General features: G+C 34.1%; 2 protein-coding genes across 2 annotated transcripts; one reads left to right on the forward strand and one right to left on the reverse strand.

Moving 5' to 3' along the window:
• Positions 1-209: 209 nt before the first annotated feature.
• LOC139885715 (F-box protein CPR1-like) lies at positions 210-1,511 on the forward strand. Its single transcript, XM_071869465.1, has one exon. The coding sequence runs from the start codon at positions 249-251 to the stop codon at positions 1,377-1,379; it is 1,131 nt and encodes a 376-aa protein (XP_071725566.1). The 5' UTR covers positions 210-248; the 3' UTR covers positions 1,380-1,511.
• A 1,593-nt stretch (positions 1,512-3,104) lies between these two features.
• LOC139885716 (dynamin-2A-like) lies at positions 3,105-13,578 on the reverse strand. The gene is made up of 22 exons (XM_071869466.1): positions 13,226-13,578; positions 11,909-11,959; positions 11,557-11,677; positions 11,339-11,428; positions 11,197-11,258; positions 10,984-11,098; positions 10,206-10,548; positions 9,292-9,439; positions 9,035-9,136; positions 8,835-8,954; positions 8,285-8,368; positions 8,046-8,173; positions 7,728-7,812; positions 7,456-7,573; positions 6,931-7,007; positions 6,442-6,498; positions 5,945-6,083; positions 5,688-5,839; positions 5,264-5,377; positions 5,090-5,157; positions 4,369-4,541; positions 3,105-3,714 (listed from the first exon to the last, which is right to left on the reverse strand). The coding sequence occupies exons 1-22, from the start codon at positions 13,370-13,372 to the stop codon at positions 3,473-3,475; spliced, it is 2,736 nt and encodes a 911-aa protein (XP_071725567.1). The 5' UTR covers positions 13,373-13,578; the 3' UTR covers positions 3,105-3,472.
• Positions 13,579-15,206: the final 1,628 nt, after the last annotated feature.

Here is a 15,206-nt window from a genome sequence, read left to right on the forward strand (position 1 = left end):
AAAACCGTAGTTCCAAACTTCGTTTTTGGTTTTCTACTGACACCTCACCTAAAACCGAAGTTCCAAACTTCGGTTTTGTCAAATCCGAAGTCTGGAACTTCGGTTTTACCATTTTCGTAACGAATTATGTAAAATTTCTATTTTTGGGAGTTTAATAAAATTACTATTTAAAAAAAAAAAAAAAATCCAAATTCAACGGTGTCTGTAAATAACACTTCTGCTACTTTCATCAAAATTGATTGAATTCCATGGTAGAACAGATGATTGAATCAAGTTTTGACTACTTACTACCGGAGCTTATAATCGATATATTCATACGATTACCAGTCAAAACCCTAATCCGATGCACCTCCGTTTGCAAATCATGGTACACTCTCATCAGAAACCCTAATTTCGTCATTTCACATTTCAATTCGTTCATTAATCGTTATAAGCATCATGATAACGGATATATACTGTTTGGTAGCCCTAATTCCTGTCATCTAGTATTTGATACCACTTTTAAATTATTGTCTGTTATTCAGACTCCCTTCATTGTCAGTCCTAATCATAAATCATCTTTAAATTTCATCGGTTCGTGTAACGGATTGTTGTGTTTAGCACCTGGATTGGATTATAATTTAGGTAATGATGTGTATATATGGAACCCATTAGTTAATGCTAGTAAGAAGCTTCCACCATCGCAGTTTTCGGACGAGTTTACGGATGACAAATGGATCGTGTTGCGACTAGGGTTTGGTTTTCATGAATTGAGTAACGATTATAAGGTGATTCGTCTTGTTTACTTTACGGAAGGCCGTAGTTTTACGTCTGTAGATGTGTCCCCTTTAGTTGAGATTTATAGTTTGAAAACGAATGCGTGGAAGATTGTTTGTACTGAAGTTCCGCCGATTGTGACACAAAGTGTAGTGACGTCTCATAAAGGGGTTTTTTATTGGATGGGATTTAAAAGTATTCGAGATGATCCTTTGGAGAACTACATCATGTCATTTGATCTTGATGATGAGAAGTTTAGGGAGATTGAACAGCCTTCAGTTGATTTTCCGTTTTCTTTATTGGCGGTGAGGGGATCAGCTGAATCGTTGTTTGCTATATACTCGAAGTTCTTTGGTGGACAAAATGATATTCTGGTGTTGTGGAAGTTGGATTTGTATAGCCGGAGTTGGACAAAAGCGTATACGATTCAGTGTTATAGAGGTGTGTGGTGGACATTAGGGTTTACGAGAAGTGGGAAGTTTTTATATGCTAATTTGGAGAGGGAGCTTGTTTCATTTGATCTTGAAAGCCTTCAAACTGAAGTTCATCATCTTGAAGTTGCTGTTAGTCGGTCTGCGGTTGATGTTAATTATACGGAAAGCCTTTTGTTATTTGATCATTGATGTCGGCAAGTTGCTTCATGGTTGGTTTCCGTTTATCTTGTGCAGTCATGTTAGTTATTAGAGTTGATAGTCATTTAAGCTGCTTTTTCCATTATCTTGATGCTTATGTTGTATTAAAAATTGGATTCTCAAGGGTACGTGCACTCTTTCATCTTGGAAATAATACGTCAACTTCATTTCTTCTAAACTAATATCGTGAATATAAATGTGTATAAATTTATAAATTAAACAGAATGCATATGTTTACTTGGGTAATTGCTAAACGAAATTTGAAGGACTCCATTGTTTATGGTTTTTTCGTTCTTTCTTGGAGAGAAACGAAGTTTAGAGGTAGTGGCCATGGGCACACGGCAGCCTGCTACTACTTTGGTTTTGAATGTGAAACATGTGGCCATTTGATTTAGTCTAGGAAAGCACATCACCATTCAGATAGAAATGGTGTTACATGAGATTCATCTGCATGTATGATCATGCTGAATATGATGGTGATTGGTGCAAACATAAGAACACGATACCTTCAGCCACTCTTTTAAGTGACAAGCTCGATTTGCTTCATAAAAAATCTTAACTAAACTCCACCCAAATATTCAACGGGTCATATCTTCTTGCTCGCAACGAGTTAAATTTTTCCGACACCATCGTTAAACTCGAAATAATTTTAGGAACACAATGTCACTAACTATACGCAAAATGGAATCTTTTTAAAAAACGCTAAATATTTGAGGTACTTTTCATACACGTTGATTTTGCGTTAAATTTTTAAAAGTCGACAATTCCATAGCGAAACGCGGAGATGCACATAGCACATATATTGTTAATTTAAAATAACATTTAAATCTTTAACGGATTATACCTTTTAGTTCGCCTCGAGTTGCGCTTCAACGACATCATCGTTAGCCACGAAATAATTTTACAAACTAAACGCACTAAAATACATTGAAAACCGAACCCCCGGCGCGAAGCGAGGGTTCGTAAACTAGTTATTAATCCTATAATACTAAAAGAGGTGGAGGTTTTCGTCGTTTAAGCATCTTTACGCTTTTCAAAACGACAACACAACAAATTTATAGAACTACCCCTCAAACAATGTTCATTTTGTCAACTTCTCAGACGTAAATAGTGTAAAATTATTATTTTATTGAAAACACTTGAATAAACTTCATCAAATTTTTTAACGGCTCATATCTTCCCGCTCGCCACACAATTAATTTTTCAATCACCACCGTTCAACTCGAAATAATTTTACGAACACAATGCAACTAACTATACGCGAAACGGATGTTTTTTTAAAAATCGCCAAATATTTCGGGCTATCTTTTATACATATATATATACACGTGTAATAAACAACTCAAAACAGTGTTTAAAACGTGCATGCCATTAGGTATACTGAGTACTAAACACGTGTATCCACACACACCCGCCACAACGCATTTTTAATTCTATAAATACAAAACGCTACGTTAAATATGAATAATCAACCCGGAAGGTCCCGCCGCATCGCGCGGGCCGATCCGGATCTAGTTTCATCTACAAAAACAAAACTTCAACAAAATGAAGTTAGTTTTTCAACATGTATGGAATTAGCTAGTTTGCCTTTGAAATGCCTTTTTTGCTATCTATTGCCAATGTACGATTTACAGGAAGATAGACCAAGCAATTTATAGACACCAATAAAAATATACCATTCTTTAGGTTTTAAAGGAAACTGAACTTGTAGGCGTGTACTCAAACAAGTCCGGTGATCAGTTATTTAACATCATCGAATCGAATAATCATACAAACAGATCTAGTTTCCAAGCATCAAAACTCTTAGAAAATACAAATCCATCCCTCATAGTGGGAAATAAGTTGAATAATACCTCTATGTAGAAAATAAAGAATACAAAATACACCACCCCGCACGGACCAAATTACCAGAGATTAATATCAAATATATCTATCTACAATAAATGTGTTCAAAAAAGAACATGCCATAACATAGTTTGAACACGTGCACGAGAAGCTCCGTATCTAGATCAGGGACAAGGCCATACACCCATCCCAACAAGAATGCTTGATTCAGGTCCAATATTTTTTTTAATAACTATAATCTAAAACCTATAGCCAGAACCAGAACCAGGTGGTGCTGGTGGCAATCGGTTAGGTGTGCTGCGGCGACCGGCGGAGCTTGATCTGGCGCGTGGGCCATCGTCACCGTTCTCAGAAGGCGAAATGCTCCTGCGACTGTGGCCATTGGATCCAAATCTAGAGTCGAGGGATGAGGGGCCATTGGCAGCAGAATCAAAAGCAGATCTCCAGTCACCTCCTGAGGCTCCACCATTTCTTGGACTTTCTGTTAATGACACCATAATAAAAATGGTCAGATCATGAATATCTAGATGATGACATGGATTTCAAATACTAAAAGTGGCAATTTTAGCTCATTTGTTTACGATTTTATCATTGGCCAATTCTGGATTATTATTTTTTGGCAAGCAAGCTATTAAAAGCTTGAGATGGGTTTAAGGATTACCTCACAATGCATATAATTTCCTATATCATTTTATCCAATAAATATAAATATGTTACTCCCTCCGTCCCATTTATAACTGTCCCGTTTGACTTTTCAAAGTCTTTCTTTTTAAATTTTGACTTTCAATATTTTTATTTGTGTTGTACACTTGTATATAAATGGATTCGGTTTTAAATATGTCTTCGCTGGTATAAATTTCGTCAAATATTATATAACACAAACAAAAATATAGAAAATTATAAGTTGCACAAGAAAGACTTAAAAAGTCAAAGCAGGACAATATTTTGGGATGGAGGGGAGTATCAGAAATAAATATTTGTAACTTTAACCATAAGTCCAAATAATTTGAACAAATTGTGTTGTGGGCCACCCCGGCCAACAAAACTACCAATTTGACTTGTTAAGTTGACACACCAATTTTGTCACTTCTAGCTTTTATGAAGAGAGACAATGGAAGTTTTAACGAATTATTACCTGCAGGACTATCATTTGAGCTGCCTGTCGCTGCAGCTGCTCTATTATCATGTATACTGAGTTGCCTGGTGAGTTTGGAAAGCAGGGAAGATTGTTTCTGTACTTTCTCTCTTTTACGTTTAACATTACCATCCTCTTGAAGTAGCTCCTCAATCTTCGCTGTACTTTGGGAACTTTTGACCATGTAAACGAAAGTTAGCAACAAAAATAGAGAATAAAACACTTGCGTTGTATAACAAATAAGATCAGATTTATACAATGGTCAGGTTGACCCGAATAAGCTTTTGCTTAACATTCCAATTCTCGTATAGATAATGCCTCGGACGGGACTACAAAGCTCTTACTTCTCTTACCTTAATAAATACTCCTATAGTAATACATAGTGGATAATTTATGTTTAAAAATACATTTTGTTGACTTTGACTCATGTTGCCTATTTTTTTTTTCTAAAGCAAGTTTTATTTTCATCAGTTTGAACAGATGATTATGGAAACCAACCCAACCAACCCTATTCATAAGTAAATGGTCAAAATTGTCACCATGTTTATGTTATGATGTGCATTTAACCTCAATAGTCACCAACTTTACATTACGTTTCAAAAACCATTGTGATTTTGGTTTATATAATTCGTTGACATTAGATAATGGCAAGGAATAGTGTAGAATCTATGTTTTCTTTCAATAGTGTAGTACTCGAGGAGAATAAGATATAACAACTAACCTTATAGAACTGTAGAGTTTATTCAGCATATCTTCTTTGGCCTTTTCAACTTGGCAAAGTACAACCGCCTGCAAAACCAGATCCAAAATATAAATGACAGAAATATACTCAAATAACAATAGGACAGATAGAAGAGCATAAACTTGGACAGGGGTATAAAGGATAATTAATTACCTTTGGGACATTGGCTGCAAGACTGTTGAGAACTGCTTCAACATAACCACGTACTTCTTGGGCCATCCAACGAAGTTCTTCCTCTGGATCTACAGGCTTTCTAGCCATTGTATCCTATAATTCAAAAGCAACTAGTTAATACTTGATACTACTAACTCCTACCACACAGTTGAATAATTATATTTTCAATTTTTAATAATAATCTGATATTTTGATTAAAATACTTAGAAGGCTTTACACTTTAACAACACACTTTGAGCAAAGTTGGACCCACTTGATTCATTTACCTTTTAGAGACAACACATGAAGATAATTGGCATATCTTTAAGTAAATGATTCAAAATGACACCTCTATTAGAACAAAACCCCAATCACTTGAATGAAGAGTTAAATGGCAGGCAAAAATCAATATGATATAACTTACAAGAGAACCGTCTGAATGAGTGTGTCGAATGGGAGGACCATCAGGCTTCAATTTGACTTCACCCCCTTTAGCACCCATTACAACTCTTAACTTGTTTAACCATTCAGCTTTATCTACGGGACTCTCCGCCTTCAATAGAACAGCACTATGAGCTGTATAACCACTTTAAACTTTAGGTCTGCATTGGCATGCATCTTAGAGAAAATATGCCTACTTAGTAAACATGACCAGAATGACGTTTCACCCCAAAAATTTACCTTTTAGCACGGTCTTATATGCAACCTTGCTCGTTATCTTAAAAACCAGACTAGGTGGTTTTTCTTCCACTTTTGACTTCTTATCTTTTGAACTTTTGGATGGGGGCTCATCATCTTCAACTTCTTCTACGACACAATCCTGATGAATACATCCAATGATTTATAAATAAAACTAAATATGTTTGGCAAATTTCCATATAATAAACAAAAAACAGCATTGATACTTCGCGCGTTCAGAGAAGATATTCGAACTTAGTAAATACAAAAAGTTACCAACAAATATCAAGGGTTGATAAAACAATCAGTCAAAAAATAAGCAAAGAATTGAGAAGCATATATGGTGTTGATATTTGATACTATTCATAGTGAAGATCCATAATCTCATCAACAACTAAAATTATTAAGTTGAACTAGATAATCAACAGACAATATAATCTAATTATGTTTAAGTAATTAAAATTAACATGAATTTTGTGAAAAAGATACTCGGCACATACCTCTAAAGTGATCACGCCACGGAAATTTCTCTCTTCTTGTTTCTTAGTATATCCAAGCTGCATAAAAAGAGCTAACATGTCTAAATTCACAAGCTAAGATGAATTTAAAACAATGTGACAAGCAACCAACAAATTACAGTGTTCAACAAAAAGAAGTTTCAAAGAAAAAAATATAAATAAATAAATAAAAAAACAGATAGAATGATGATTTCAGATACATGTATTGGTCTATTTCTCATTAGCATTTGAAAATATTTAACCGAAATAATAATTTTTATGAAATTAACGAAACCAATATCAAACTATTCACTGGCAAAACTGGAATCATAAAATCTCAAACAGTGATTAAATACTCCATCGGCATAAACAACACAATCCAATTGTACCAAATGATCCATCTAAGACGTACACGTAAGCCTACGAGACTGTTTTAATGGGTGTTTAAAACTGCTATCAAGTATACCAAAAAGCTCCTACCACGTTACTAACCTTTCCAGTTTTTTCATTTAAGACGAACCATCTTCTACTCCATCCATTAGTTTTTGCACTTTTCTTCAATAAGAATCCTGCATGAAAAAAAGAAACGCCATAGATACATCATAAACATTTTTAAATGCATAGAATCATCTGGATATGTCCTTAAAGGCAATATCCGTTCCACTTGCTGTTATGAGATTGTAAACACGAAAAGCAATTCAGATGATGTTGTATTCCATAACAAATATTATTCCATTTGCTGTTATGATATAGTAGCCCCAAATCTTTTTAATTGAGCCCGACTGCTTACATATGTGTATCGTCTCCAATATTAAAATATGTTGGCCTAAATCATACAATGCTAGATGTTCTATGTATCAATATCTCACCACAAAGGCACAAACCATATAGGGATATACAAACGACTGATGATCTATTGAAGATAACTTATCAAGTTATGATGATTGCTCTAGATATAAGATAATTATTAATGTTAAGTATCACACGGTAAAATCAATTAAATGCCAAGGTGTAAACCTGCTGTTATCTCCCCCTCAGGTCCTGCAGTCTTTAAAGTAGGTTCCTCTTGTGCATCTTTATCTTGCTTTGTATCCTTCAATGATTTTGAGGTCCCACCTGTTTGAGGACTTGCTGCCTATAACCAAATAAGAAAATAGAACTATAATAAAAGAAATTAAAAATAAACAAGTGAAAGAAAGCTTCAGAAAAGGGAAAAAAAACTCCCCAAATTCTATTTAGATGAATTAAATGAAATAATGAAGGATGCTATAGAGTCAACCGTGACTTACCCTATTTAGTAAGGATTGTTCTGCATCAACAGCTTTCTTGGAAGATTTGTTTTTAATCTCCTCCTCTCGTCTCTGCCTATCCATCCTGATACAAGAAAAAGGCATAAGTTTATATATAAAGATATCAACCCACACTTGTGTCATATTCGAAAACATGCTAAACCCATAAAATTTCATGCAGTTGATACCCCCATCAAATGATGAAAAGTAAAAAAATTATCATTATCAATAAAAATAAAAAATAGATATAAAAAGACAAAAATCAGCAAAGGTCAAAGCCCATTTTAATCACAATCAGTTAAGCTATATTGAATGTACCTTCTCTGTACCAAACGAATGAAATGTTGTGGTGGAACAAATACACGCTCCATGTCAACAAGTGCAGTCACCATGGTCTTTGCCTCATTTTTAAATCCCTCCAGAGCAGTAGTAGCAATTGCCACCACCTATTTTAAACAATTTTAACATAGATAATTAATTATTAATGAGGATAAAGCATCAAAAGCAAAAAACTCTTGCAGATGTTAAACAGGAAATATCAATTTATATATAAGTACCTCTCTCTTGAACACAGGATATCTACCGAGCCCTGGTGTAGCATTAGCTGATGCTGAGACAATGTCGGCAAGTACACGATGAACCTGAATTCATCAAATTAATGATAAAAACGACAGTTACAGTTAATCAGAAAATTAACAAATAATATCCTCCCACGTATATAAAATGTCCGAACTAATTAGCATTATTGAGAACAAATATCAATAAATTTGGTGAAGAACCGAGTAAAAAGTGAGTGCAATAAAAGAGAAACATATGCTTCGATCGAAAAATTAGTAACTTGATTTTACCAATGACTTCTCAACATTAGAAACACTAAGTTCCTAAATGGCATTTTACCAATGACTTCTCAACATTAGAAACACTAAGTTCCTAAATGGCACCAAAATGTAAAAAATTTGTACACAAAAGATGGACATTTCCAATTAAAAACAAAAAGGGAGACAAATTAAGCAGCATCCACATTATGGAGTCCTCCAATAATGAAAAGAAATCATAAAAAACAAAAAAAAAAAACAAAAAACAAAACAAAAAAAAGTGCATAGTTACCTCATCAACACATAGACGTGATGGCTCCTTTGCCATATCTAAAACAATTTTTATTAGGGACCGCAATCCTTTCTCAGGAGATATGAGGTAAGGTTGATAACCATCTGCTTCTAGGACAATCTGGTGCCAAGTCAGCAGTCATTATAGAGTATCAAAAATATATCGAGTTAATCACTGAAAAAATAACCTAAAGAACATACTCTCTTGACGTTTTGTAGGTCGAAATGTCTGTCAAGAGGAAGCTGTTTGATCCTATTTGGAAAGTTACCTTCAAAACTTGCAACAACCTTCCAACCACTACCCTGTAATAGATGAAAACACGTAGGTAAACAAAACCAACATTATTATGTTTCTACAATATTGTAAAGATAAATGTATAACATTTGTATCTATGATTAGTGGGAGAATGTAGTAAATTACTACAGTATAACTGATACTTTTTGTACTATGTTCTTACCTCCCCGGTCATAATATGTTGAAGAAATTTGTCCTCAAATTCTCGACAAAGCTCTAAAGCTAAAGCTCGTGTACCTTCGGAACTGGTGACCATTGATTCTCCAAGCCTTACCAACTCATCTTGCACAATTTGCGACTTACCCTGAAGCCTGTGTGAAAAATAATAAGAACAAATTAATCTAAAGCCTCATACAGCATATAACCAAACGGATGATGATGATGATGATAACAACTATTGCGTTGGTTGTGCCATACAATTATCCATTAATGACATAAAAACAATGATAAAGTTGAGGAAGACGTATAGCTGTATACACAAAATCCGGTTCAGTATCAAAGCCCATTCACAGGATTTTATCTATTACAAGTAGATAACATAACATGATCTACAAACATGTAAAACAATTATTAAGGTTCTTTTCTTATGTAATACTCTCCGTCCCATTTCTATTGTCCACTATTCCATTCTGGGATATCCCAAATCAATTGTCCACTTCCATAAATGGATGAGAATAATGTGATAAAGTTCTTTTGTTCCCTACTTTATACATGCAAGACAAAAACAGAGGTAAAAAGTAAGGAGTAAAACTGGAAATTTCATAAAAAAGTACATGTGTTAGTTACTTTTTCTTAAAATGTGTGTTTTTTGTCTTGGGACAATAGATTTGGGACAGAGGTGGAGTACACACTATCTGTAACACATACGTTTACCAACATCGGGTAGCAACTCTTCATGTATTTCATACTTGAGAGAAGCAGTGCAAAATCACTACTAAAGTGATACAATATCATAGATAAGACATGGATATTACGCATAGAGCACACAAAGGTATTCAAAAAATAATAACGATATACAGAAAATCAGCACATAAATGAACAGCTTTGTAGAAAATGTTTATAGATAAACAAACATACCCTGATAAAAGACTTGGAACCCTAACTTTCATTCGGCTACGAATTTGATTAGCAAGAGTTTCCACAAGGGCTAATCTACCAAGCTTGCTCTGAGGGGCTCCCGTCAATATAGATTTTAGACTTTCACTTTCAGCTCGCCAAGCAGTTTCTAACGAGTTATCGGACCCCACGTTTCCCGATTGTGCTGAAGCAATTGAAACTGACTGCCCAATTAGAGCAACCCATGGGATATCAGCTGTACTCCGTGGGCCTTGGCCCAGCAGCAGTGCCTGAACGGCAGCAAGGATTTTGGGATCCGAAGATGCTTGATCTATTTTACTGATGACACCAATTGTTCTTGTTGCTACAGTAAACACATAAGAAATAATTAAGAGCTGAATAGAATAACAAGCTGGCAAAAAAATGTGATGCCGAACGAGTATATAGGGGCCTCGTTGGCTAAAATCAAATTATGTTGAAATGGAACAAACAGGGTAATTGTATAAGCAAGGTAATGAATTGATCATACAGTCCATACTTCCATTATCCTATTTGGTTGGCCAATGGGAACAGAATGAACATTTATAGGCAGTTTATTCAATCCATATTTAGGAAGAGGATACTTAATTGCATCTCTACTTTAAAGGATATTTGAAAGAACTTAAAGAACTTTTTATGTAGTGATAATAAAGACAAACGACATTTTTCATTCCAACTAATGGTGCATTCAATTCCTTCCATGATTCTAGTGTGCCAAATGCTTTTTAAGAAAGAACTACAGATGCAGAAGCAAACTCACATTCTCCATCATATTCCTTTGCAATTCTGAGGGCTTTTGCAGAAGCAATTTCGGGTGCCTGAGCAGCAGGTATCACAACCAGCAAAATTGCATCATTGTGTTGAGCATACTGACTCTGCAAGAATAAATAAATAAATAAATAAATTGCAACTGTGTGTTGTCTATATAATTAATATTGAAGACATCAAAACAGTCGGTTTCAGAGGTACTAACCAAAAACTCATCAAGATTTCCCTTATCTACTCCAGGTAAATCAACCAATTTCAAAGGAGGAGCTGCAGAACATGTATTATAGTTAGGAAATCAAGTGTCCAAATTCTAAGTTACTCCAAGTAATGAATATATCAAAACTCACCTGTACTTGTTTTAAGCTTCAGATATATTTCATCCCGACTCTTGCTTGAAATTTTACTTAGCCTATCTTGTAATGAATGCCGAAGAGCACCTGTTGTTGGACCCAAGAAAGCATTCACACTCAACATCGTTAGAATAGAACTCACATTTGGTATACAACCCACTTCCTACATGTATATGGATACGTTAAATGACCTAAAATATGATATGAGAACTCACTTGCAGACACAGGCTGGGATTTACTATCAATCTGCAGTACAATTGATTTGCTGCTTAAGTTATCATCCCTTTTTAAATCAATGCATATAGGTGCACGGGTTGCACCACCTTCGCCCGTTGGCTGTGAAATAAAGGTGAGAATTAACAAATTTAAGCTCACGGTTCCAGACCTCTACACTACTGAAAAATAAGAATACTCTAGCAACATATGTAATGTGCACTAGTAACTGATGTAACAAATTCTTATCTTGTGAATTTATTACAACTTGTGTGCTAATCATAATTTTTTTAGTGAAGTTATAAACTGAAGATTAAGGACCAGATTGATAAATGGATATAAGGAAAAACGTACCAAAGCAGGATGTCCAATCAAACTGTTCAAAACTGCAGATTTACCTGCACTCTGTACAATTGGTAACCCATGATCAAAACTAGCTACCATGCTTAAGTCGATGATAAAGAACCAAAGATTTAAAGAAGTAAACAAAAGGCAGGAAATAAAGAAGACAGTTAAACTCTTTAAAGCAATGAAATGAAATAGGTGCAAGAATAAGATGTGGTTAGCATTTAGTACAAATACTTCAAGTAGACGATACTGGAACTTCACTCATCTTCAGGAACTAAATTGGGATTGAGGTCAGTTGTCAGTAGGATAACTGTATTTTCAAGCCATCACTTTTTAATGTTTTATGTATGCAACAAATGTTAGAAATCGGAGACAAGTAGAAAAGTGTTTACAAGTAAGGGGTAACACTTTTAGGAACATGAAAAAGAACTTTAGCTGCATCCAAATCACAGAATAATGAAATTACATACCAATTTCTTTAACTACCAATGCCACTTAAAAGGCCATAAACAAATAAACAATACATCAACATGGATGCAACAATAGTTACTATGACATAAACATGAGAAATGCAGTGATAATGTCGTCATTTAGCCCAGGTTACATACAGTAAGTAAATATAACCGAAACACACATACCCTAAAATTTGCTGAAGAAAATAAATCCGCACACAAATATCTCCTCATCCTCTAAATCCATCAATAGAACCAACAAATACTACCTCCCTTATCTCAATAACATTTTGGCAACAAACTACCCAACCAACTTAGACGATTCAGTTTGTAACAGATTACACCGTTAAATTACAATCACATTATCAAACAAACTGCTGTCTAATAGCTACAGGCCAGAGAACAAACTCACCCAATGTGTGACCATACTATCAAAATTCTGTCATTCCACACGATTTTCTAAATCCTAATTCCTAAATCCTATATCCTAAACCAAACAAGCATCACTTCTCAACTATCAATAATTACCTTCCAGCGAAATTAAATCCAATTAAATCCCAGCGTTATTAAAGATCCACATGTCTAAAATAAAAATAATGTTAGTACCTCCCAAGCATATATGAAAAATAACGTTCAATATAAGTATAACAGTGTTGTGTACAAAAAAAATAATCTATCAGATAATAAAGTAACCTTAGTTTCAGCTCAACTAATTACTTCAAATATCAGATTCAACAAACTCATCAATCAATCTAAATATTCATCAAATTAGGGCTCTAACACAAACATATCAGCAGATCCACCGACTACACCAATAAATCAACACAATCAGATAACTAATTAAATCATATCACGTAAAATAAACACTTACGGTATTTCCAAGAGCTACGACGTTCAAAAATGTAGAAGGACGTCTTGAATCAGACGGTGAGTTTTCGTCAACATCTTCATCGTTCAACAGCGCGGCAGCTTGCAGCATCGAATCTGCAAGTTGCGCTAATTCTTCAATCGCATCCATGTTCGATCAGATCGAATGTTATGTAATCACAGATCGTGTATGTAAGGGAGTTGAATCGAAGTAAACGAGAGGTTTTTGATGAAAAAGCAATGGATCGGGTGGTTTTTGTTAGGGTTCTACAGTGAGATTTAAAAATGTGTTTTGAAATTTAAATTGGTTGGGAGTTAACAGAGAGAATGATAATGATGATGATGATGCAAAACAAAAGGAGGAATGAATTTTTGGGAGATTTTTTAAAACATGAGATGAAATACGAGTATGAGATGTGATGTGATTCCTCTCACCACTTCGGAGAAATGTGAATCTTTAGGGATTTAACGTTACACTGACAGTAGATTTTAGATTTGCCTGTGTTAAATCCAAAATTTCATTTTTACATTTATGGTGCCTGATAATGGAATTTTGGATCACTTATTTCTTCATTGATTAAAATACGTAGCTTTTGAAATATTTACCACAAAATTTTCAAAAGTTAATATTTGTTGTGATTAAGTTGTCATTAATAACTTTTAGTGCTAATCTTAGTATCTTACTATAATAAATTTCTTAATAATGCAAGAGTAGAATGTGGAGAAAGAAAACACGTCAAATAAATGTTAAATGATACGAGTACAAGTTTACAAGCATACATTCAGAGTGTATATATACTACAAAATTACCATGTATGTAATGTTATTTAACTTAAAACTTAAGGTAAAGACCTAATAACAAGTGATGCGTGATAAAATTCATCACCCACTTGGTCAACTAACTTGTTTAGTCCAATAATTATAACAATAATTATTTACTTAGAGGCTTTGACGATTTATAATAGGTCTTTGGATTTGAGTTTTAGTTTTCCATTTGTTTTCTATTTGTTAATAACCGTTTATACTTCAATGTCTTTCTAGTTTTTTTTCGCCCGGCTTTTTCACGATGTTCATAGCTCGGTAATGCTTATGTTTTCTTTGGTTTGGCTTTCGCCAACTTGGATGTGATGACGAAGTAAAGATCCGGATGGCTCAAGAGTTTTGGATAGTTGGGGTGTCCTTTTACTTTGGTTTTGGAGCTCGGTGATTTAGTTATTGGGTTTTACCATATACCAGCTATGTTTAGTTCGTTTAATAGTTAAGTTTTCAATTGTTAGTTTCTAGTCAATTACATGTGTTTGTCGTAAAGTTTGTCCAGTTGTGTTCTTGTAGTCTCTTCATCGTTTTGATGATTTAATCCACTTTTGTTTATTTAATTTCTCATTTTATTGAAAAAATTGATACTTATTTATCATATGAATATTATAATTATAATTAATAATTAATACAATATTAAAATATTAATGTAAAGAAGTTTTAAAAGTATTTATAACTACTAATAAATAAAATGGTAAATGTTGTATATAAATCGACAAAATTAAAAATTGAAGCGATGAATGATCTAATATTAACGTAAGAAGTTTTAAAACTAATATTAAAATGATAATGGTAAATGTTGCGATGTTGTGAAATTGTGAAGTTGATTTATTTTATGCTAATGTTACAGTGTTTTGGGATAGAGTTGGTGACTTGGTGATGTGGTAAATATTGTGTTGTGGATAATGTAATAAAATATTATTAATAGTTGAGTTAATAGAAAAATTTAAAAAAAAATTGACCAATCAAATTCCTCCCTTTCCGTTCTCGTAACCGTGGACCGCCCCTACAACATCACCGCGATGGCATTGACAACGATGGCACAAGGGTCGTCATTGTTATGGTTCAACGAGCCCCATTGTTGAGACCCCATAACGTGTAGTCAGTGCATATATTCACAACTTTAAACTATTGATAAGTTTTATGAAAGGAAACATAATGAGTTATTG

This window comes from Rutidosis leptorrhynchoides, chromosome 1 (assembly GCF_046630445.1).
Source record: "Rutidosis leptorrhynchoides isolate AG116_Rl617_1_P2 chromosome 1, CSIRO_AGI_Rlap_v1, whole genome shotgun sequence".
Lineage (NCBI taxonomy): Eukaryota > Viridiplantae > Streptophyta > Magnoliopsida > Asterales > Asteraceae > Rutidosis > Rutidosis leptorrhynchoides.

Excerpts from the sequence above, each read along its gene's own strand:
- LOC139885715 (XM_071869465.1), top strand. The coding sequence starts at position 249 with ATGGTAGAACAGATGATTGAATCAAGTTTTGACTACTTACTACCGGAG.
- LOC139885716 (XM_071869466.1), bottom strand. The coding sequence starts at position 13,372 with ATGGATGCGATTGAAGAATTAGCGCAACTTGCAGATTCGATGCTGCAA. Across the intron at positions 7,008-7,455 it reads TGAGGGGGAGATAACAGCAG|GATTCTTATTGAAGAAAAGT; the intron begins GTTTACACCTTG and ends TTTTTCATGCAG. Across the intron at positions 6,084-6,441 it reads GTGGCGTGATCACTTTAGAG|GATTGTGTCGTAGAAGAAGT; the intron begins GTATGTGCCGAG and ends TGTATTCATCAG.